The 23991-nt window shown below is 49.3% G+C and overlaps 1 protein-coding gene across 8 annotated transcripts in view; it reads right to left on the reverse strand.

Moving 5' to 3' along the window:
• LOC111138967 (tropomyosin 3) overlaps positions 1-23991 on the reverse strand; it is a 29365-nt gene that overhangs the window by 2835 nt on the left and 2539 nt on the right. The window contains exons 3-10 of one of the 8 annotated variants that reach the window (XM_022491018.1): positions 14132-14265; positions 12534-12651; positions 12347-12417; positions 10988-11063; positions 10229-10291; positions 9975-10044; positions 7792-7870; positions 6860-7057 (exon numbers count right to left, since the gene is read on the reverse strand). In XM_022491018.1, coding sequence (XP_022346726.1) covers positions 7054-7057; positions 7792-7870; positions 9975-10044; positions 10229-10291; positions 10988-11063; positions 12347-12417; positions 12534-12651; positions 14132-14265 — 615 coding nt within the window. In that variant the 3' untranslated portion in view covers positions 6860-7053. Of the gene's footprint in view, positions 1-6859; positions 7058-7772; positions 7871-9974; positions 10045-10228; positions 10292-10987; positions 11064-11622; positions 11699-12346; positions 12418-12533; positions 12652-14131; positions 14266-20458; positions 20681-23991 lie in introns of those variants that run through there. The other 7 variants (XM_022491021.1, XM_022491017.1, XM_022491019.1 and 4 more) reach the window with 7 other exon arrangements.

The following is a 23991-nucleotide window of genomic DNA, read 5'->3' on the forward strand; positions in this document are numbered from 1 at the left end:
AGAGGAGAAAGAGAAAAAGGGGAGGTTAGCAGAGCACCACAAGAAACCCTGAGATTTCGGCCTAGCTGATACACAGAACATGCACCTGAAAGGCAGAGTTGCTGCAGGCGGCTTTCGGACAGAGAGGGCAGAAGTCAGTCAGGTGGCGGAAAGACCAACAAAGGAACAAATAAAATATCCTGACGGACCAGCTGGAAGGACAACATTTTGAGAAAGAAAAAAGTATCTCCTTTGCAAAGGTGTTTATTCCCCGGGTTGAGAAACACACAAGTGAAACGGGGAAGCAAGGCACACAGATGGCTTGTAATCAGGGTTTGGCAGAAGCTTAAGTGGGCGGCTGGAACATTTTCTGTAAAAGCATTCAATACAGGGTGCCTGGGTGGCTCAGCTGGTTAAGTGTCTGCTTTTAGCTTAGTTCATGGTCCCTGGGTCCTGGAATGGAGTCCGGCATCAGACCCCCTGCTAGGCAGGGAGCCTGCTCCTCCCTGTGTGGCTCCCCCTGCTTATGCATGTGTGCACACTCTCTGACAAATAAATAAAAATCTTAAAAAAAAAAAAAAAAAGATTCGGGCGGCCTGGGTGGCTCAGTGGGTTAAAGCCTCTGGCTTCAGCTCAGGTCATGATCTCAGGGTCCTGGGATCGAGCCCCACATCGGGCTCTCTGCTCAGCGGGGAGCCTGCTTCCTCCTCTCTCTCTGCCTGCCTCTCTGCCTACTTGTGATCTCTGTCTGTCAAATAAATAAATAAAATTAAAAAAAAAAAAAGATTCAACACAGTATTATGAATGGTAAATTAGGGTCAATATCCCTACACCCATTCAAGCCTACTTCTAATGCTCCTTGTAGGTGCTTGGTGGCTAACCCATCTCGGGGACTGTCCATCAAACCCCACCTCCCCTTTTCAAAAAGAACCCAATCCTGTTAAGGTGGGCAGCATGTCCAGCCCCAAGGAAGGCCAATCAAGATTACCCTGCCGTTTTTCCAGCCTCCCTTGCAGTTAGAGGTGATTATCATCCAGGTCTGACCAGTGAGATACAGGGAGTAGTCTGCTGGAAGCCTTCTGGGCAGACCAGCTTTCTTTCTTGCCTTGAACAGGGTGCGAGGGTGAAGTTACAGAGCTCAACTTCAAGAGGGGCCAAGAGAATCACAGAAACCCGCTACAGCAGGCCACAGCTGCTCTAACCTGGACTTGTTATTACAGGAGACAAGTCAGTCCCGCATTTATTTAAGCAACAGTTAAGCTGTTTCCCACAACCAAAAGCAGTCCTGGTTAAGAGTAGTTAAGTACTGGAACGCCTGGGTGGCTCAGTCGTTAAGTGTCTGCCTTCAGCTCAGGTCATGATCCCGGGGTCCTGGAATCAAGCCCCGCATCAGGCTCCCTGCTCACCAAGAGACCTCCTTCTCCCTCTCCCACACCCCCTGCTTATGTTCCCTCTCTCACTGTGTCTCTGTGAAATAAATAGAAATCTTTTAAAAAATAAATAAATAAATAACAGGGGCGCCTGGGTGGCTCGGTGGGTTGAGGCCTCTGCCTTCAGCTCAGGTCATGGGGATCAAGCCCCACATGGAGCCCCTCGTCAGGCTCTCTGCTCGGAGGGGAGTCTGCTTTCCTTCCTCTCTCTCTGCCTGTCTCTCTGCCTACTTGTGATCTCTATCAAATAAATAAATAAAATCTTTTTTAAAAAATAATAATAATTAAATAACTAAATAAATAAAAGTACTCAAACCACTAACTTTATCTCGATTTTCCACTTGGAGCACACCTTTAAGAGGGGGCACAGAGAGAAACCAAACCCATCTGACCACAGGGTTAACAGGAATTGGGGGACAGACCTTCCTGGTCTCCAACTCTCAAGTTCACAAACAAGTTTCTTCCTACGTTTTGTAGTCTGTTTCAAAATGGCCTCAGGACTTCAATGTAAAGCTATATTCTTCCGTCTTAAAGATCAAGTGTATCCGCAGAAGGACTGTGCCCACAGTCCAAGTGCATTGTTCAGGCACCTTGCCCTCTGCGCAGAGGTTTTCTCCTGTTCTACCCGGAAGCTGATGACCAATACGGTCCCAAGAATACTTGCCACTTTACATACACTATCAAAACAGAAAAACATATGTATACAAAATGATCCTAGGAGGAAATAACTAAAAATAATAGTTATATTAAAGGGCAGAATTAGATCGAACTCTAAGAACTGCACTTCCCGGGGTGCCTGGGTGGCTCAGTGAGTTAAAGCCTCTGCCTTCAGCTCAGGTCATGATCCCAAGGGTCCTGGGATCAAGGCCCGCATCAGGCTCTCTGCTCAGCAGGGAGCCTACTTCCCTTCCTCTCTCTCTGCCTGCCTCTCTGCCTACTTGTGATCTCTGTCGGTCAAATAAATAAAATCTTTAAAAGGAAAAAAAAAAAAAAAAGAACTGCACTTCCCATTAAACCAGTGGTTCTCAATACATGTGCTATTATTGCCTGTTCTCTCCTCTTGGAAGGAAATTTGGAAATGTGTGGGGCAGGTTTTAATTGTCACAGTAACTAGAAGACCCTACACGTTATTTATTGGTTAGGGGACAGCAGTAAGTAGAGGACAGTTCCGTACATCCCAGACTCATCTTGGTTTGAATGACCACAGTCCGCCACTGAGGAAACACTACACTAGTCTACAAGCCCCACGAGGCCTGGGATCGGAACTGTCTTATTCACTGTGGCATCCCTGACAGACGTGGGGGCTCAAATCTGTGAACGCTCACTTCTTAGGCTTTTGGTAACATTCTACACAGATCCTAAACACCGCCTGACTCTGCTGTAGCATCCCTATCCACCAGTTCCTGCAGCCCACTCCTGTCCTGGGAAAGAAGGGTCGTATCAGAATCTAGTCCCTCAAAACAGCCTCGTCAGTGAGGGGTTTGTTCCATTTAGGGAAGGAATAAGGAGAGAAATGGAAGCATTTTCTTGCCTGATTAAATCCTAGAACCCACAGTTCCCTAAAAACGGCAGAAGGTCAACAGATAAATGTGGTTATCTGCTCACCCTGAATTAGTATGTAGGAGTTCTAATCCTGCTATCTCTGGTAACTAAAAATTCAGGATCAGATACCAGCTCATTTAGTCAAAGTTCTTGGTTCCCTGATAATAGCAAAATAAAACAAACAAACAAACAAAAAATGCAAGCCAGAGAATCCATTTGGTCTGATGTTCCTTTTAGGCCTGTCCAATTAATTAGGGAATGATCCCATGGATGCTAGACATCCTTTAGGCTTCACTGGTCTGAATCAGGTCAATTTCATTCTCTAACAGGAAAAGGGAGTGGGAAGGCTGGAAGAGTAAAGGGAACTAACTATGTGTTTTAAAGCCTCACAATTCAAGAGATAAAAAGGAACAGATTTTGCCTTTTTCTTTTTTTTTCAACTTTCCCCTAATATTAAGGGGGGGGGATGCAACCAGTACCACGAGAAAATACTCGATTGGGTGGGGCCAAGACAAGGCTGCCCAACACCACAGGGCGGTTCTGCCAACCACGTAACTTGGGACCCAATCCCATGTTGTGCCTCATCCCAACAAAGGTAACAAGGAAGGGTAGAAAGGACTCGAACACATCAGACTGTGGCTCAGTCTCAGAAATTAAGAGGGAAAAGAGATCAAAATGCTTTGCTCTGAGATTACCAATGCTGCTTCTTGACCGCATCCCCACAGCTAGTCCAGGCTCGAGTCACATACAGTGGCTTCTGCCATAAGCAGAAGAATGAACTTGGCACCACACAGCATTTCAAATTTCACTCTGCTACTCTGGCCTGTTGGTTTCCATCCTTGCTCACACCAGTCTTGCCCCTGGGGGAAGACGGTGGCCACCAGAAGCAGAGCGCCTTGCTTTTGTCCTAATTTGCCTCCCTCCTCATATACTTCTTTCTTTCCCGAGAAGCCTTTCTCTGTGCCAGTCAACTCTTTCTGCCCAAACACAAAACATCTACCATTGTACTATCCAACACAGCAAGCAGCCACTGGCCACACGTGCCTATTAAATTCAGCAGTAAAACCAGCAGAATCTTAGCTCCTCGGTCACATAAACCACGCTCTGAGCGCTCGGCAGGCCCTGCGCGTGCGCGGGGGTCACTGCTTTGGCAAGACTGTTAGAAGTTCTTGCCGGGCAGCACAGCTCCAGGCTCTATGTCTTGCCCTGGTTTTCCTTCCACTTAGTTCACCCTTCTGCTCCTTGAAATATGGCTTCTGTCCTTGATCTCAATGCTCGAAACACACCCCTGAATTAATGAAGTGCTCATGGCAACGTCCCGTCTTGAGCTAGCTTTCTTCTCAACCTGCTGAAGTTGAGAACCTCCGGAAGTCCTCCGTCAACGGCTCAATTAGCAAAGCTGCTGCTTCTCTTTCCATCCCTCCGACCAGCTCTGCCTGAATCCCTCCTCTGCGCATGTTTCCCTGTTTGCTTCATTCCTTTTACATCTGCAACTGTCTTTCGGGTTCTAAATGTACTTTCGTGGTCTAAATGGCCTGCCACTCATACGGCGTTCTGAATCTTGCATCAGCCAGCCTATCCCCTCAACGCCCAGAGTTTTGTTTTCACCTGGATACCTGCCAGGATTTCAGACTCATCTCTTCCACCTCTCCTGCCTCTTCAAACCAGGACTACATGATCTCCCTATACCTTCAATGCTACCATTTTCCTAGGATCCAAACCAGTCACTCCTGACTTTCCTCCTCACACCGCGTGCCCTCCATCATGTGCGCCTTCAGTGCTGTCTCTCTACAGATGATGATCTCGGGGAAAACTGCAACAATCTAAGCCAGTTTCTCTCAAAGCAAACTTGCTGCTGGCGCTGCATAAGGACATTTCTGACAATATACGTTTGTGAACTTAAAACTTACTTGCTGTATTGTTTTTGTGTGCTTTAGGAAAAATCGCTAGCAGGTATCTAACCTTTTACTTTAAATCAGAATTACGTATGTTAAGACAAATTTGAAAATAAAGAGTAAGTGTGAAGAAAACAATAATGTAGGGAGCACATGAATATGGCAAAAGCCACCAAGGAGGACACAAATGACTCATATTTATGAACTGTCTTCTATCTAAATGCATCACTTTGATAATCTGCTCCCCTTGTAATCTAGTAACTTAGCCGCCACATCAATTCTTCATTGTGACTCATACCAGGACATATCCTTGTTCAAAATCTCCAGGGGCATCCCCATCCTCTATAAACCCCAACGTGGATTTCAGCACACACCGCCCCTCCTGTCTAAACCTACCTGTACAGCCATTATATCCTTCCCATCGCTACCGACGCATCTACCCTCGCTTTTTAACCAAAATGCTTAATATCCACAACCCTACAACCAAAATCTGTTTGTCAGAAATCCAATCCTTTAGAACCCAATAAAAATGAAGAGGCAAGTTTTAATGTTTATTAAGTACCTATTAAGTGCCTCCTTCTTTGAGTCTTTATCATCCCCACTGAAAACAGCCTCTTCCCCTGCTGAATTTCCACAAGCTTATTACTTGTGGCGCTGATCACAGACCATCTTTAGCTTTATATATATGCTCTCCTACTAGATTCTGGGTAACCTAAAAATAGGGATGGTGCCTCCATCTTTATTTCTGTCCCCAGCCTGATAACTTTATGGCTTCTAAAGAGAACAGTTCAAGTGTCAGCTGAACCAATCAGTCTGTACCTTCACCTCAAAGGCTGTGTAGCAGGAGGAAATGGTGTGAACAGAAAGAAACCTGAATTCAATGAGACCTCAAGTTTTACATTAGGGAAAACCTTTCTTTGATGGCTCTGTTCAAACGAAAATCAAGTTGGAAAAACATAATTTGCTGAGAAACTGAAGTACTCGGTGTGCTGAACACCACTTAGGTGATTAGATGTGTACAAGGACAGCTGTACTATTTGGCTCGGAACCATCCCAGCTGTGGAAGCTGGACTAGGAGTTTGTAAAGTGTTGCTATGTAATCCCACAATATGAAGCAGGAACAGTTTCACTAGCAGAAATGTATCATTTTTAGGGGCGCCTGGGTGGCTCAGCTATTGAGCATCTGCCTTAGGCTCAGGTTGTGATCCAAGGGTCCTGGGATCGAGCCCCGCATCCGGCTCCCTGCTCCGCGGGAGCCTGCTCCTCCCTCTCACTCTGCTCCTGCTAGTGTTCCCTCTCTTGCGGTGTCTCTGTTAAATAAATAAATAAAATCTTTAAAAAAAAAAAAAAAAGGGAAATTTATCATTTGTATGTATGTAATAAACTATCAGCACCTTGTGCACATTATCTGAAGCACGCATGACTGGTTGTTCTAGTTTTCCCAGTAACGATCATTTATCATCTGCCTTCTGGTCCACCGGTACACACCAACGGGCAAATGGCAGTGAACCCCCAGCACGTGACAAGAGTTTGGGCAAGAAAACAAAAATGTGCTGAAAACACCATTTTTCTGTGACTTGGGATGGTCTAATTCGTTAAGTTTGCTGCTAGTACACTTGAGTCCGACGAGTGCTCTGAAGAGGCACCATCTGAACCACTGGAAGAAGGGCCGAGAACATGTACTGGGAGGCACGTGGACGCTACCAGAAGAGAAGAGACCAAGGAGGAGGGGAGCCTTCCAGGCGGCCAGACTCAGGAGCCCCAAGGACAGGACTCGGACTCCCGAAGCCTGCGTGGACCTACCCTACAGGACCGCGGCTAAGCCCGCCGCTCCGACAGACTCACATCAGTTGAGCTTAAATGTCAAGAAAAAAAGAGACACACACAAAAGTGGCTTTGATTATGTAAGTCAGGGAGGGCCTACAACAGCAGTTCTCCCCATCACACCCCAAGGCTCCCTTTTAGGGACAGCAGCGGCTCTGTCAATGACACAAATGCGGGGGGGCATGAGGCTTCCAGCAGCTTAACATTTAAATTTAGGGGATGGGGAGGAGTGGAAGAATACAGAAGTTGCTTTGTGCCCCTCACTACATCCTAATGCCTTGGGGACCAGCCAGGCCGACCCAAACGGAATCCAGAGCGAGAGTGGGGCGTTGGGCTCCCCGAGGAAAGGGGGCAGATCCAGAACAGAGCAGAAACGGTGAGAGTTATCTGTGTGAGAAAGTAAGGAGACTCTAGGTAAGAAGGACTGGCATCAATCTACACAGCACCTGGGGGGAAGGGAAGAGAAGGCAGCAGGAATGAGAAAGACAGCCAGACACTCCAGCCTGAGTCATCCGGCTTCTTCTCAGGGTTAGTGGGAAAGATACAAAGGGGCGGATTAGCATCAAGGATCAAGGGTCCACAGCAAATGAATGAAATCCCCAACTCTTTCTGGTGCTTTTTACCGCCTGGCTTGCTCTGGGACTCAGCTCAATTCTTTGGTGAATTTGGTGTTTCCAATCATGGCTGTTTCCTCTGAACTTTATTATCAGGACACAAATTAAATACACCCAGGAGGTGTGAATTCTGTTATGCAATGTTAGGGCCCAAGACACTGTTCTCTGGGCCCTATGTCCTTAGGTATATGATGACATGTATCTACCTTCAGCAGTGTCCCTCTGAGAAGACTGAATTGGAGAAGCAAATAGAAACACCATGGTGTTATAAAGAAGGGTCTATCAACAAAAAATATTAAAAAAACCACATGTCCATCGGGGTGCCACTGCAGATTCAGTATGAAAGGCCACCCAGCTTTTGCCAGTATGTAATCAGCACCAATATTTTAAAAACAGCTTGAAGTTTCTAGTATCCAGAGGATAAAACCAAAGCACACTATGCACAGCCTGTAACCCCAACCACCCACAAGCCAAGGTCCCAGCCCCGCTCTACTGTCAGATAGTTACATAGAGGTCATGTCATTGAGGGCGTGGTCCAGCTCCTCGCTAATGGCCTTGTACTTCAGTTTCTGGGCATAGAGCTCATCTGGATACGCACAGGAACACCGGAAGGGACGAGGGGACAGAGTGAAAGGTATCAGAAGCAGATGACAAGAGGGAATCATTAGAAATAAGAAAGAGTGTGACTGTGGGTCTAATACCCCAGGTCAGGAAAACATCTGTCCTGGTGGCCACAACAGGCCATTTTCAGATCCACTGTCCCCCCAGGACTACTGAACTTCTCGACACCTCTGATCAATTATAGTCAGGATTGGGGCGCCTGGGTGGCTCAGTGGGTTAAAGCCTCTGCCTTTGGCTCAGGTCATGATCCCAAGGTCCTGGGATCGGGCCCCGCATCGGGCTCCCTGCTCAGCAGGGACCTTGCTTCCTCCTCTCTCTCTCTCTCTCTCTCTCTCTCTCCCTGCCTCTGTGCCTACTTGTGATCTCTGTCTATCAAATAAAAAAAAAAAAAATTTATAGTCAGGATTGAGAATCTGGGTACAGTCATGACTAGAAATCCTGTTACCAAAATACTACTCCCACCCAGTTAACCCAGTTCCTAGCAGGGGTGACACAATAAAAGTAGAAAAAGGAGAAAGCACACATTAGTACTCAGACACTTCTTCTCTACCAAGCAAGATCAGTACACTTGGCCCCTTTGTTCTACAGGCTGCCTGCCCAAACCCCCACGTAGTAAGACTATCCTGCTACCCAGAGCACACCAAAGAACCATATCTCAAGAGTTCTCAAAGTCTATTTTTGCTCATTAGAGCAGACTAGTTGCCAAAATAGGGGGACAAAAAGTATTTAGAAAGCCCCTCCCCAGGTGGGGGGGGTGGTGCCTAGATGGCTGTTTGTTGAGCCTCTGCCTTCGGCTCACGTCAGGATCCCAGGGTCTGGGAATCGAGTTCCGCATCAGGTTCCCTGCTCAGCAGAGTCTGCTTCTCCCTCTCCTCCTTGCTTGTCCCCCCACCCCGCAAATAAATTCTTTAAAAAAAAAAAAAAAAGAAAAGAGGGGTGCCTGGGTGGCTTAGTGGGTGAAGCCTCTGTCTTCGGCTCAGGTCATGATATCAGGGTCCTGGGATGAAGCCCCACACCGGGATCCCTGCTCAGCAGGGAGCCTGCTTCCCCCTCTCTCTCTGCCTGCCTCTCTGCCTACTTGTGATCTCTTCAAATAAATAAAATCTTTTTTTTTTTTTTAAGATTTTATTTATTTATTTGACAGAGAGAGATCACAAGTAGGCAGAGACAGGCAGAGAGAGGGGGAGGAGGAAGCAGGCTCCCCGCTGAGCAGAGAGCCTGATGCAGGGCTCGATCCCAGGACCCTGAGATCATGACCTGAGCCGAAGGCAGCGGCTTAACCCACTGAGCCACCCAGGCGCCCCAAATAAATAAAATCTTAAAAAAAAAAAAAAAAAAAAAAAAGAAAGAAAGAAAGAAACATTATTTTTAAAAAAAGGAAAAAAAGAAAAGAAAGGGGTGCCTGGGTGGCTCAGCATTAAGCATCTGCCTTAGGCTCAGGTCATGATCCCAGGGTCCTGGGATCAAGCCCCACATCAGGCTCCCTGCTTCTCCCTCTCCCACTCCCCCTGCTTGTGTTTTCTCTCTCCCTGTGTCTCTCTCTGTCAAATAAATAAATAAAATCTTAAAAAAAAAAAAAGTAAAAAAATAGAAAAAAAAAGAAAAATGAAAAAAAGAAAGCCCCTGGGATTCCTCAGCTCTGAGACATGGACATTTCACAGCTGCCTCTCTCAGAGATCCCCCAGAGCTTCAGTGATGAATAGGACTGCCCAACGTCGCCGTGGGGTACCACACACCTCGCTGCCTCCCGAAAGTGTGGCTACCATTTCAGCCCAGAGACCGAGACTCAAGACTACTATGCTGGAGGTAAATGCAGTCACTACCGGTCTCCTCCAAGGAAAGGATGCAAACTCCAGAATACTAGGTAAAGTCTTAGTAAAGGAAAAGGTTGTACATGTAAAAATCCAATTCTAGATTTTGACCTTTTTCACCTCGCTGGGACACAGGACAGGGCGAGGGGCATGTGGCAGATCACTACCCACTCCCTCTGGTGGACAGGGAAGGAGGTTAACAGTCAATGGGCAAGGTCTTCCTCTGTATCGCTCTCATTCCTCTCCCAGGCTCCATACCTTCCAAATCATCAATTGTCTTCTCCAGCTTCGCTACCGATCGCTCAGCAAACTCAGCACGGGTCTCTGCCTGGGGGAAAGGCGACACCAGACAGAATCAGAGATGAAAAAAACCATAAAAAGGATTCTCTATATCTCTTCCACTTTCTATGCATAGAACTTTCAGAACCAAAGCCAAGCCTGTCTGAGTCTTAAAGAGTGTCTCATACGCCTCTGAATGTTTTGATTCCTTCCCTAGAACCCCCTCAGCTCACCTCCTTGAGTTTATCCGTGAGAATCTTTATCTCTTCCTCGTATTTGTCCTCCTTTTGCGAGTACTGTAAGAGAAGCAGAATAAAAGTTTCAGAGTGGAGACTCCTCACACAGACCCTACCCCCTGCCACCACATTCACTCATACAGTGAACAGCCTCTTGGAGTTAATGTGCTGAATGGCCCATGAGAAAAAGAGCAAGGCCCATTTCTAGACAAAAGATCCTTAAAATCCACAAACCAATTTCCTTAGAGTCTTGATACCCTCTGATTATAATCCTCCAGACCTTTATTTTTAAAATGGACCTACGGCTTTATCTTATTTAGATCAACCCAAAAAGGTTTTTCCTTCCTCCTGTTTACCGAGTGGGTGTGATGACAGCCCAAGGCCACGCGGCGGAAACAGCCCCACGTGCTGGTAAAAACCAGTCATCTGTCTTGGCTGCCTACTAGAGCTCAGATCCACTACTTGATGTCCCTATCAGTCCGCTGGAAAGCCACCCGGGACCTGTGATTACTGCTACTTCTGCCACTTCGCACAGCGGCATCAGCCAGAGGGGGACATGACCCCAAGCACCTGTGGCCACGAAGTGATTTTTCACTAAAGGAATCGGTGTGCACAGGAATTAGCATTAAACCCAGAATCTGGGTGACAAGGATGCATCTCACTAGGTTGTGTAAGGAATGGGTTTCTCCAGTCTTTCATCAGGGGCAGGGCTGGGCCCAGGCCCCGAAGCCTGTCACCATCACAACCAGCCCCTACCTTCTCCGCCTGAGCCTCAAGAGACTTGAGGTTGTTGGTGACATTCTTCAGCTCCTCCTCCAGCTCAGAACACTTACTGTGAATGTTTTAAATACCGCAGGAGAGGAAAGGGGAAGGAGGAGAGAATAAAAAAAAAGGGAGAGAGAGACACACAGACGTGAATTGAACCTATATGGAGAGAGAGCTGGAAGGCATACTGGGGCAGAGAGAAGTTCCCGGGTCACCTGAGCAAGTGTCACCCCTCCTCCCTCTACCACAGAGCGTGTCAGAAGCCGGGCCCTCCTGGGCTAGGACTCAGAAGTTTGGATACTAAGCGAACACGTGAGAGAAACCTCTCACAGGAACAAGCGCTAATCGCTGGCTGGGGTGTAGGTGGGATCAGACGTCCAACCCGGACAGGCCCCGGGCCACCCGCGGGAGGGAGCGGCCCTGCGGAGAGGTGGTGAAGCCACTCGGGAAGAGATGGAAGAGGCTGAGTAAGTGGGAGAGAGTGCAGCATTCCATGAAGAGATGAGAAAGCGCTCAACAAACCAGCCAGTGGAGGGGAGGCAGCTGTCGGACAGACAGAAGGACGGAACAGAACAGAAGCACACCACAGACCCGGAACCTGGTCGCGGGTCTAACGGCTATAGTACCTTTTCTTCAGCAGCACTCAGACACTTGAGGTTCTGGTCCATCAGCCTGATCTGCTCGTCCATCTCCCGGCAACGGCTGTTAGTGACGGGCACGGGGGTCGCACAAGCCAGGTTGTGGGGAGGGAGAAAGGTCAAAAAGGACACAGCAAGGAAACGAGCAGCCAAACGGCAGGGGGGGGGGGGGGGTTTTTTTTTTTTTTTTCCAAAAAAATGGGAAGAAAACACCACCATGGTCATGCTATGTCATGTCTGGGAGAGGGGATACAAAGGAAGCACAAATACATGCGCGTGTCAGCACTGCCTTTGTTGCGCAAGGCCCAGAAGGTGCCAACAGGGTCACTTCCTGTCTGCCCTTGCCCTCAAGTTCGCCAGGCTGGCAGCGTGGTAAAAAGAGATCAAGAGATCGCAAGTCAGCAGAGCCACTCCAGGTGGGAGGACCCTGTAAAGGGCCTGCAAGTTAACTCTCCACCATATATTAATTAGTCCTTATTTGCCCGTTTGCAAACCCTCCCTACAAGAAATAAAGGAAGCCTCATTTGTCACCTGTCACTAGTCCAGAACGTTCAAAAAGCGCACAGCCATTCATTCTCAGGGCCTAAAAAAAGCCCACTCTCTAGGCCCCGTTTAACAAGGCTGAAGGAATGCTAGTTGATTTACATGAATGCGCAAGCCAAAGGGAAAAGGACAGAGCGGTATGGCAAGATTTGGGGAGCAAGATACTCACGACTCTGCCAGCTCAGCTCGTTCCTCTGTGCGTTCCAAGTCCCCCTCAATAATCACCAACTTCCGAGCCACCTACAGGAGAAGAGCCCATACAGCTCAGTGAGGCAAAGAGGAAGCCATTTCCCTCTACCATGATTCTTTTTCAAAAACCCTACGACACCAAAGAGGACACACACAAGGCACCGTACCTCTTCATACTTCCTATCTGCCTCTTCCGCAATGTGCTTGGCCTCCTTGAGTTGGATTTCCTGGAGTTCCATCTTTTCTTCATCCTTTAAGGCTCGGTTTTCAATAACCTTCATACCTCTGCCAGAAACAACAAGGACTAACGTGGCACTGACTCCCTGGGGAGTCTACCACGGCTCACCGGGAGGGGCTAGGAATGGCCCCTTCTGAAGCCATGCCTCTCTGCCTACCACCCCAGCCCCCACCTTAGTCTGTTTTAATACTTCTTGAAAAACAAAAACAAAAACAAAACTCTGGGGCGCCTGGGTGGCTCAGCTGCTTAAGCATCTGCCTTCGGCTCAGGTCATGACCCCAGGGTCCTGGGATCAAGTCCCGCATCAGGCTCCCTGGTCGGCAGAGCCTGCTTATCCCTCTGCCTGCGGATCCCCCTGCTTGTGCACTTTCTCTCTGACAAATAAGTAAAATATTTAAAAATAAATAAATAAAATAAACTTTTTAAAATAAAAAACAATACACCCTTAATATTAAGTAAACAGTTTAGGATACAAAGTAACCCTCCCCACCTCTACTCCTACTCAACAAACTCTTCACAACCCTTCCAGAAGGGTTTTATATAGATAAAATCCAAATAAACCTCACCCCCAAATCCCCACACCCCAAAAGAATCATACACTACCCCGTTCTGCAACATGTTTTCTTTACTTCCTAGGATCTGGGGTGCTACTCTGCACCAGTAGAGACCGCCAAATTCCTCATCTTCATAGCAGCACTGTGCCCACGTGTTCTGATAGAGCATTTCTGATGCTGAAAGCCTTCCTCTGACCTCATGCATGTCCTCACACACCTTTGCTCTAGTCTAACTCACAGCGGCAAGAAGCCAATTGGCTATTTTCACCAAAGATGAAACAAATCAAAACTTTCACCAAAGTTTTGACTTGTTTCAGGGACTGTGGTTCTCAACTACAGACACACATTATCAGACAAAATTTAAAAACATCAACACCCAGAGCCTGCTTGCAGTGGACTCTCACTGAACTGGGGTGGAATTCCAGGCATTCCGATATTTTCAACTCCCCAGTGATCCCCACCCCTCGCTCCCATGATTCTAATGCTGTAGCAGCGGCTGACAGAGCTTATCTCACACTCACGCTGGGCTCCCGCTCCACAGTTCCTGGCTCCTGATCAGGGTAAGGGCTGAGAAAATGAATTTCCACCAAGTTCCCAGGTGCTGTTGGGCTGGGAGCTCACTCTAAGAATCACTGCTTTAGGGGGACTAACCTCACAAATTAAGCCTATGATTCTGTGGAGGCCATCCTGGTGACCCTATTTAAGAAGTGAATCATTATATCAGTTTCTAGTGTAAAACCAATTACCAAAGGTCACAGCGCCCAGGTAACCCTTAATCTGCGTTCAAATGAAAAGGATATGCAGAACAGAAACAAAGAGGTAAGTTACTATTTTTATATGTTAACTAGGTGGAATTTAAATAAAAACTTGGGGAGGGGTGGAGCAGGGAGCAGGATTTTAAGGAAATCCTCCTCCGAGTGTCCTGCGTGTCCTGTGCTCCTGAAAGCCGCGCCCCACGAGGCTGTCTACACACCTCTCGCTCTCATCAGCAGCTTTCTCTGCTTCCTCCAGCTTTTGCAGGGCAGTGGCCAGGCGCTCCTGGGCGCGGTCCAGCTCCTCCTCAACCAGCTGGATCCTGCGGTTCAAGGAGGCCACCTCAGCCTCTGCCTGTGAACAAGAGAACGGAGAGGCGGAGCAGGGCTAAGACCAGGTGGGGCGCCAGGAAGGAGCCAGGGTCCAACATGGCAACACCTGTCCTAGTGCAGATGCGACAAGATGACACAGACGCCCATTTCCTCCCTTTCCCATCAGCAGATTTCCATGTGCTCCACAAGAAGCATGTTTTAAAACTCAGTTCCTTGCCCAGCCCAGTGCCAGTTAGTACTAGCTCCTTTCTGGACTCAGGTCAAACTCCTGAACACGCTAGTGTCAGAAAAGGTGGCCAGTGAAGGGTCCCCTCTGCCTGCGCGCTGGCTTAGAAGGGAGTTCCACTCGTCAGCAACTTTCTTCTAAGTATCTCAGAAAGCGAAAAAATAAGTAAGCGAAGTTTCTTAAAGAGGGAAATGTGGATTATCTATTAATTTGCTGCTCAACTCAAGTTGTTCACCCTCCAATGACCTTATCCTAATATACCAGGAGGGTCACTAGACAAGAGAACGTTTTTCAGAATAACAGTCCAGCCAGAAAGCAAAAGGATCCAACATCGGGATACCCACCCTCCCACCCTACGACTGGCTCCCCATCCCCACCTTTTCAAAGGGGACAACAAGGAGCTCTCCTAGCTAAAATGACCTGCCTTGATGACATACCGAAAAAATGGGGGGCAGAAGAGAATGTTTCCTCCAACGCCTACCGCCACTCCTGCAAATTTCTCAGCTGCGACCCCTTGCTACTCCTGCAGTCATCAGGACTCCGGACTTCAGCCTTACCCTCCCCACAACTTGACAGTCCTCTCCCCACCTCAAGCGCAGGCTCGAACTCAAGCCATCTCATGCTTCCTTGACAATGGAGTGAGAAACAAGAGAAGGAGGCTGCCTATATGTGCACGAATTCTACTGGCAGAAAAGCCTCCCTCTTAGGACTACCTCTCCCCTCCATACGCCTTTACCGGTGGCAAGTGGCCGCCGCCACAAGCACACAAGAATTTAATCCGCTCTGCAAGCCAGCCGGTTCAGCTCCTTATCCAAGTGCCTGGTTAACGTGATCTCTCTCTACAGTCCAGACTGTGTCTGAATTCTATTACCCTGATTTCCTGCTGGCAGTCAGGGGTGGGAGCAGGTACAGAAATAATCTGGCCCACAGTCCCTAAAGGGAGGGATATAGCCCAAAAGACTCCCGTTAAGAATCAGGTTATTTGGGGGCACCTGGGTGGCTCAGTGGGTTAAGCCTCTGCCTTCGGCTCAGGTCGTGATCTCGGGGTCCTGGGATCGAGTCCCGCATCGGGCTCTCTGCTCGGCGGAGAGCCTGCTTCCTCCTCTATCTCTCTCTCTGCCTGCCTCTCTGCCTACTTGTGATCTCTCTCTGTGAAATAAATAAATAAAATCTTAAAAAAAAAAAAAAAGAATCAGGTTATTTGGGGGTGGGGGGGGTTCGGAGCAGGGGGAGAGCTCGGCTCAGTCAGTTAAGCATCCAACTCTTGATTTTGGCTCAGATCTCCAGCCCCACCTCAGGCTGCGAGCTGGGTGTGGAGGCTGCTCGGGATTCTCTCTCCCTCTACTCCTTCCCATTGCACTCTCACTCTCAAAAAAACCCAAAACAAACAAACAAACCAAATCAGGTTATTTGGCACAAAGATTTCCAAATACAAACACAGGAGGTTCAAAGTACTATCTGGGTTGGGACTACAGAAGCACCAACCCCCAGGAGAAAAATAACAAGGAATCCACAGAAGCTGAAATTACTAAGAAACCATTGTGTCTCTAACTATCCTACTCAAAATACCACAGAGACGAGTACTCTCTCATCCTGTCTCTTCCAGGAAAACAGATGTCCCATGGCCCCTAGGACAACACACACTGCACCTCACAAGCTCAGAAAGGGCAACAGGTCAAGATTACAAGAACAAGTCAAGCTACAAGACAAAAACACGGCCAGTGCAGTGTTTACCCCATCTCCCCGCTTCAAATGCCTAGAACAACAACAACGACGACGACGACGACGACGACAAAAAAGGAACCAGATTTGGAAGAAGCTCATAAACTCTGAGTCCCCATCTAGCTCACCAACAGTTACCCAAACGGAGAAGAGAACAGGGTACGGGGGCGGGGTGCAGGGTTTCCATGACAACAAGTTGGCTCCCGCAGTTTCTCCCACAAATCAGCATTTACAATAGAATTCTTAGCAAGGATGAAAAGGGAGGAGAAAACACCTCTTGGTGCCCTCACAAGAGCATGTGCACACTGAACGAGCTTCTATCAAAAGCAGAACCAGCCATGGGTGTCCCAGCAAAAGCTTAGAGGTGGGGGGTGTGACATGACACACAAACACTGTTCTCTTTTTTTCTCTTTCTACAGAGGATCAGTTCTCTCAACAATGAAACAGAAGTTTGCAGAATCAACATCTATGACTATATCTAAGGGAATAAGGGAAGACTTTTGCTTCAAGACAGAATCTGTGTGCAATGCCTGTCCCTTCCAGATCAATCCGTCCTGCAAGACGCTGGCTGGGACTAACTCCTGCAAGTCAGGATGGGAAAAATAAACTTTATGCTATTCCAACCACCCTAGGGTTGGCATATCCAGAAACAGTTTTGAACTTTCAGCCCACCCACCTCTGCCCCCCCAGAGGATACATTCTAAGGGCTTTCCTTTAGGTAATAATCGGACTCTCCATGGTCCAAGAAGCAGAGATCCCAAGGGAGGAGGAGGGTCACAGCAGCAATTTGTTCATGTTAGTCGACGGGCCGATCACAGCATTCGCCATGAAATGACTTTGGCTTAAACATTACCATCCTCCACACGGAAGAGTCCCCAAGCACACTATACACCTCCAGGCACAGAACTGACAGGGCACTGGTGCTCCAAGGCAGATCAGGGCCAAGGACAGAAGGGGATTAGCCTAAATCTGGCATTCTGCCACTCTGGGGTTTCTCTTTTTAGAAAAAAGCCAGAGATGAAATTCAAAGAAAACCAGTAATGGAAAAGTCAGGAGTGAGCCTGTGAGCAAAGGGCTGCTCGGTATCACCTTGCTCACAAATGTTCACCCAGGGAGACCCACTGTCCTCCGGCACTTCAAATTCACCCAGGGGGAGGCAAGCTGGGGGAAGGGAGCACCACTATCTGCCCCAGAGCAAACAAAGGTGGAGTCTACACGAGGAACTCAGAGCAAAGGGCTATTTGCCTCTCCCCTATGAGTGTGTGCTCTAATGTGAAGGAGAGAGAAAGGTAATCAGCAAGAAAGTAAATCTAAACCAAAGGTGATAAAGGCCATTGTGTTGTCCACCAGACCCCACAAACAGGAGAGCCACACAACAGCCAGGCATTCTAACTCCTCCAGAGACCAGGAATTGGGTATAAAGCCAGAATCAGAACTGCTGTTTTAAAGCCCACTCACTTTTTCAGTAATATGCCTCAATTTTTTAGACCGGGGGAAAAAAAAAAAAAAAAAAAAAAAAAAAACCCGAGATGGAAATACCAGGATAAGTTAGGAGAGACCTATTAAAAACAGATAAGAAGAACTATATAAAAATGGCTAATATAGTAAGTTTCATGTCGTGTGTATTGCTACCACCACCAAAAAACCAGCAAAGAAAAAGACTGCATTTGAGTATTAAGTTTACCAAGAACTGCAAAGGAGAGGACACAGTGCTACAATGTGAAAGGTCAATCTCCTGAAAACAGAGAAGAAAGATGGATCCCAGAACAACTCTAGACTCAGCTTTGGATTCTTCCAGCTTCCCAACAAAGAGTGAGTGCTCACACAAAGCAACCAGAAAAATAATTAAGTGACAATCCCACTAACAGCATGAGATAGCATCAAGGAGTGCTGAGTTTCTAGCTAAAGAGGAGGGAGGAGCCTGCAAAACTCACATTCCAGAAGGCCCTAAGAGGGTAACAGGTAGACCAAGCACCCACTTCCTTCCCAGGGGTGTCTCCTCCTCAGGAGGAGTTCAAAGTTTGCCAGAGCAGAAAGTCAAACGGTTAAGCTCCCTCAAGCTGGGAAGTAGAAACATAGTGGTTTCATCAATATTTAACTATCACCCTACTTCCCCATCTGAACTTCCTCACTAGACTTCAACGCTCAACTCAGTATGCAAATTTTCAGGCTGTGAGAAAGGAACAATTTAAGAAACACCTGAAGCTGCCCACTGGGCTGCCTATCACCGCAGAGCCACCTAGGAAGAGTGGGGTGAAAAGGAGACACATTTTCCTGCAGGAAAATTACCAAATCCTGGGGAGAAAAGGGAGGAGGAGATGGGGCACCACCCACTCTTGAAGTATTCTGGGATGCTCATACTTAAATGTTGAGCCCAAGACTGTAGCTCAACACATGGATACCTCTTTAAAAGCCATCCTGCCTTCCTCTTTAAGGGGATCTAGTCTCCAGAACAAAGGAGATGAAAAAGTGTCCCTACTCATAGTCACCCAGAGAGTCCATCTCACTTGAATTGGTAATTAGAAGTCACCAGTATAATGAATAAGGAAAAAAATCCCCTGAGAAAAAGGTGACCGAGGAAGATAAACTCCCAGCACTTCCATGCCCAGTTATAAAAAGAAAAGTGTATTCTAACAATTTTCATGTACTAGCTTAGTGGGCAGCTGCCAGGACAATAATTCTCAACCACTCCCTCAGGGGAGGAAAAGAACAAAAATTTAAAAAAAAAAAATTGGGGGGGGGGGCACCTGGGTGGCTCAGTGGGTTAAGCCTCTGCCTTTGGCTCAGGTCATGATCTCGGCGTCCTGGGATCGAGCCCCGCATCGCATTGGGCTCTCTGCTCAGCCGGGAGCCTGCTTCCCTCTCTCTCTCTGCCTGCCTCTCTGCCTACTTGTGATCTCTGTCTGTTAAATAAATAAAATCTTTAAAAAAAAATTTTTTTTTAACTGGAAAAGAACAAGGAATGGCAATAAACCACAAAAGTTCTTCACTGGGTCTTCAAATTTTATCAACACTTACTTTTCTTTCCAGCCTAGAGATCCTCCAACAAAACCAAGGCCTGAAGTCAGGAGGTCATCTCCACCCAAGGAATGCACCCTACACCCTGGAAAATCTCATGGCTCGCTAAAACTAGAGAACCATTTCTAAACAGAAAGCAGCTTCAAGAATCACCACTCATTCCACCAACATTTTACGTTTCAACTCTCTGTTGAACAAATACGTAATGATCTCTAAAGCCCCCCCCACCACCACCACTGTGGAGGGTAATCGGGACAGCAACAGAGTCACATCACTAGAGGCCACTTGGAACTTGTCTGCAGCGGCCGGCGTCAACCAGAAACCCTGAGAGAAACCGGCCCTCCACCGACTCTCCGCCACAACGACTGGCTTGTCAGCTCTGCTTGGAAGAAGGCTTCTTAACCGGTTCAGCTCGCACTGATTACACTTCGGCAATAAAGGCCCGAGCCTGGCAGAAGTCCCTGCCTTCCAGGTCACCCCGCGTAGGGCTCGGCAAGTTTCGCTGCCTTGTCCGTTTGCACTAGCACTGCGAGCGAGGCACCAGCTCGTCCTCTGCTCCTTCACGCCGACCCACAGGGTGGGTTTAGCGGTTGCCCCCGTAAGAGCAAAGAGCCCAGGCCGGAGGATGGGAGGCACTGCTGTGGCCTCTACCTCCTCCAGGCAGGGCACCGCGCTTCCTCTCTGCCGACTGCTGCCTCATTTCCTGAGCAGGAGCGGGGAGCGGAAAAGCTGCCAGCAGGCCAGGCCGGGGGCTTTCCGGCAGTTCCCACCCCCACCCCCACCCATGCACAGTAAGTTCGGCCCTGCCCCTCCCAGACCAGGGAAGCACCCACCGCCTCTCATCTCACCCTCTGGGCCGGAAACCTCTAACGAGAGAGCGAATTCCGCACCCCTCCCCGCCCTTCACCGAGGAGTGGGGGAGGGAGAGGCCGCTGAGCCCCTCCCCCGGCCGCACCTGGCTCCGAGGGACTGAATGAATGAGCCGGGAGAGAGGAGGAGAACCACTGCCGGGCCCCGAGCGACTCAACTCCCTCAAAGGTCAAGTCTGCTCAGCCGAGCAGCCAGGTCCCCCCTCGGCGGCCTCAGGGCCACCTGCGGCTGAGCCCCACCCATCCTCCGGGCTCCAACTTCATCTCCGAGTCGGCCGCCGCCGGAGAACCGCGCTGCGCCGCGGAACGAGAGCCGCCCCATCCGGGGTCCCAGCCGCGGCAGCGCTCGCTCTCCCTCACACGCCTCACCCTGTCCGTACCTGCTCCCGGGCCCGCCTTTCCCCTTCCACTTCCCGCTGCAGGCGCTCGGCCCTCTCCTCTGCGTCATCGGCTTGTTGCTGCAGAACCTGGATCTTGCGCTTCACCGCCTCGATGGTGGTGATCCCGGCCATGGTGCCCACCCAGCCCCTGCTCGCGCTCGGCTTCCTGCCTCCTCCGCTCGGCGCTGTAGCCGCTTCTCACCCCCACTTCCGCCTGCTCCGCCCTGAAATACCGGAACTCGCCCACCCGCCCGGATGTGACGTCGCCGACGCGCCCTGCCGCGCGGGGCCACGGGAGGACAGCCCGCCGCGCAAGCGCGGGGCGGGGCCTTCTGGCGCCAGCAAAGGCGGGCGGGGCTGCGCCGGGGGCGAACTACCATGGCGACCGGGGGGAGCGTCGCGGTGAAGCTGCTCAGGCCTAGCGGGCTGCGCTCGGGTCCGCAAGCCCGGCCGCGGCCACCCACCGGTCGGGGCACCTTGTGTCCTCCCGCCCCGAGCGCCGCGTGTGCCTCTGCTTCCACTCGCCGCACCCAGGGCCGGGGCTTGCGGGGCCCCTCCTCCGCAGTGCCCCGCTCCGCCCCGTCCTTCCCAGGTCCGCCCGGGGGTCCTCGGCCCCCGCTCGAAAGCGGGTGAGGGGATCGGGGGTGGGAGGAAAAGCCGCGGGGCCACTGCTAGTTCCGCGGGGCGTCCGTTAGGAACGAAGCACCGCTTCCGTCTCGGAGCCGCGCTCTAGCCGGCGCCCTCGAGAGTCGGTGCAGTTTACCCGCCGCCACCGTCCGTCGCTCGGGCCTGGTCGGGCGTCGTCACTGCGCGCCTCTGCCGCTGAGAGGGTGTCCTGCGCCCCCGCTTCACCGGGAAGGAGCCCTCTAAGACGGATCGCTGCTCCCAGGCCCTTCGTGCCGCAGCCCCAGGAGAGCCTCTGCTCAGTGGTGCGGCCCCGGTCCGCGGCCACGGCTGCTCTGCGATGCCCTGAAGAGCTGTTTGGGATTTGGAAACTGCCTCTCCGACACCGCCATGCAGGATTTTCGGAAGCGCAAGAGCAGAGACACCTGGAAATTGTGCCATCCCCGCCCTTCGTCTGCACGCCTGCTTCCCAGCGAGCCCTCAGAACAGAGGGCCCCTCCGGTGCAGCTCTCCTTCCCTCCGAATTACGGGCCGGAGAGTATTTCGAGTTGAGAATCCTGACTGCGGAGAGGGCTGGTGGGTAAGATAGGTGCTGCCCTCAGTGCCTGGTCCCGAGGACGCTCCTGCACAGGCTCTGTCTTCCCTGCTTCCTCTTAAAAATACTGAGCAAATGTGGTGGTGTGGAGAAACCAGAGATAAGGGGACCGATCGGACCACCCTGCCCTTTATGATAATCACCTGTGACCCACAAAGAGCAACCAGCCCCTAAAAAGGAAGGAAGCTGTTGAAGGTGCTCTCAATGAGACGGTAAAAGGATTTAAGTTTCCTGGTTAGCTTTCTACAAAAGACCAACACTAAAGGCCCTCATTGGCAACCCAAGGACCCCTCTCACTCTTGAGAGCTTTTTCTGTGTCTTCACTTAATAAACTTCTTACAAACTAAATAATAAAAATCTTAAAAAGTACGAAGCAATGAGCCTGTTGAGAGGAAGCAATTGAGACAGTAAGTAATTTGCTTGATAGAGTAAGCTGTACACTGGTTTCTCTCTCCCACTCCCAGGAATTTGGGAGGAAGAACAAGGTTCTGAACCTTGGTAAACTCTACCCTAATAGCCTAAGAATTTTCCATCTCTTTTTGGAGAAATCTGATCTGAGAGACTATGGAAGCAGAAATGAGACGTTGTCATCTGGGTGGCCATCAGCAGGGGGCAATGTTTACCTCCCTTTGTCCTCGTGAAGTTGCGGGAGACCTTATCCAAGACAAACCCAAGGCTGCTAAGAGCACCACTGCATTCCTGAAGCTGGTAGATGTGAACAGATAATCTTCTCTTGATCCAGGGAAACAGGTGGATTGACTCCTGATACCCTTTAAAGGCATGATGGATGGGCAGCAAGAGACCCAGTGCTATTATTTTCCTGGTGACCAACAATACAATATATCAGCAGGTGTATCTGTCCATCTCTGGCTCTTATCTCCCACCCCTTCCACGTCTGGTATGACCCTATGTTCCAAACATTACACTCTTCTTTCCCCTTGTTTTACGCTAATTAGCTTCTGACTTCACCTCGGGTTGAGAGGACCTTAGACATCATTGTATAGCACTGTGTTCTTACTGCCACTGAAGTGTACACTTCAAAATGGTTAAAATGGCAGATGTTACTTGGTTGTGTTGCAGTTCTTTTAAAAAAGGACCTCAGAAAAATTCAGGGAGGAAAAACTGAAGTTTAGACCTACCTTGCCAACCCTTTGCCCTTTCTTTGTTCAAGCAATCCAAGAAATCCTGTGCTTTCCCAAAGAGCTTCTCAGATAGCCAGAACTCACTGTGTGAACATGCACTCACTGACTGACTCCCTCTCTTCTTCTTCCCTTTATATCTGCATCAAAATCATATGCTCTGTTTGTTCATCTCAAAGGTGGAAGCTGGACTGCGAAGGGCTTGGCCAATTGTATGGGACAGGGTGCCCTTCCCCACAAAATACACCTATCATGTTGCTGATGACTCTGACCCTTGCTCTCGACTTTAAACCTTGCTGCCTACTCCTTATTCAGCCCTTTTCTCAATTCCTATAAACACTTTCCTTCTTTGATCCTTTGAGGCAGGAATCTCCCGCCTTTTTCTGTAAAAGACCAGACTGTCAGTTTTTCTGGCTTTGCAGGCCCTGGGGGTGTGGTGACTATTCCCTGGTTGGGAGGAAGAGGAGACAGGATATGTGAGTGGGCATATCATGTTGTGCCAGTAAAACTCTACAGAACTAGGCTGTGACAGGATTCACCTTACAAGTGGGAGTTGCTGACCCCAGCTTTGAGGAAAGAAACCCTTCCTCTTCCGTTTCTTGTTCCCCAGCACACCTCTGCGGGCACTTACTGACTTGTAAGGAAAGCTACCAGTTGGGGGGGGGGGGTTTAAATGAGTTTTTCTACCCTCATATTACATACTGAAGTAGGTTTTGATGAGTTCCTATACAAAGAGGAGAAATTCCTTCGAGTGAATCTACCAAGTCCACGCCATCCAGGTGGGGACAAGAGTGTGTGTTCAGCACATTTGCAACAGCTTAGGACAGACAGGATTCATCCTCGGGAAATTCCTTTATCTTCCAAATAAAACAGGTATTTTCTAAAGCCTCTGATCTTTCTAGGGCAAACATGAAGTGGAAAGATCTAAGGTTCGACTTTGTTGTTCTCACTGCCCCTAGACATACCTCCTCCATCCCGCATGCTCCTTGCAGCCTCCAGACTCTCCCTGAGGGCCATCAGCCAACATCTCGCAAAACTGTCATTAACCTGGCACTGTGCTGGTTTGAGAAAATTCCTGTCCCTAGATCGGTCCATTGGAGTCCGAGAGCCCTGTCCATGTGTACCTGGAACCCTGGCCAGCCAATTCCAGCAGGTCATCAGGCATTTGCCCAAAG

The sequence above is a fragment of the Enhydra lutris genome, unplaced genomic scaffold (assembly GCF_002288905.1).
Source record: "Enhydra lutris kenyoni isolate GAN:26980312 unplaced genomic scaffold, ASM228890v2 scaffoldscaffold94, whole genome shotgun sequence".
Taxonomy (NCBI): Eukaryota; Metazoa; Chordata; class Mammalia; order Carnivora; family Mustelidae; genus Enhydra; species Enhydra lutris.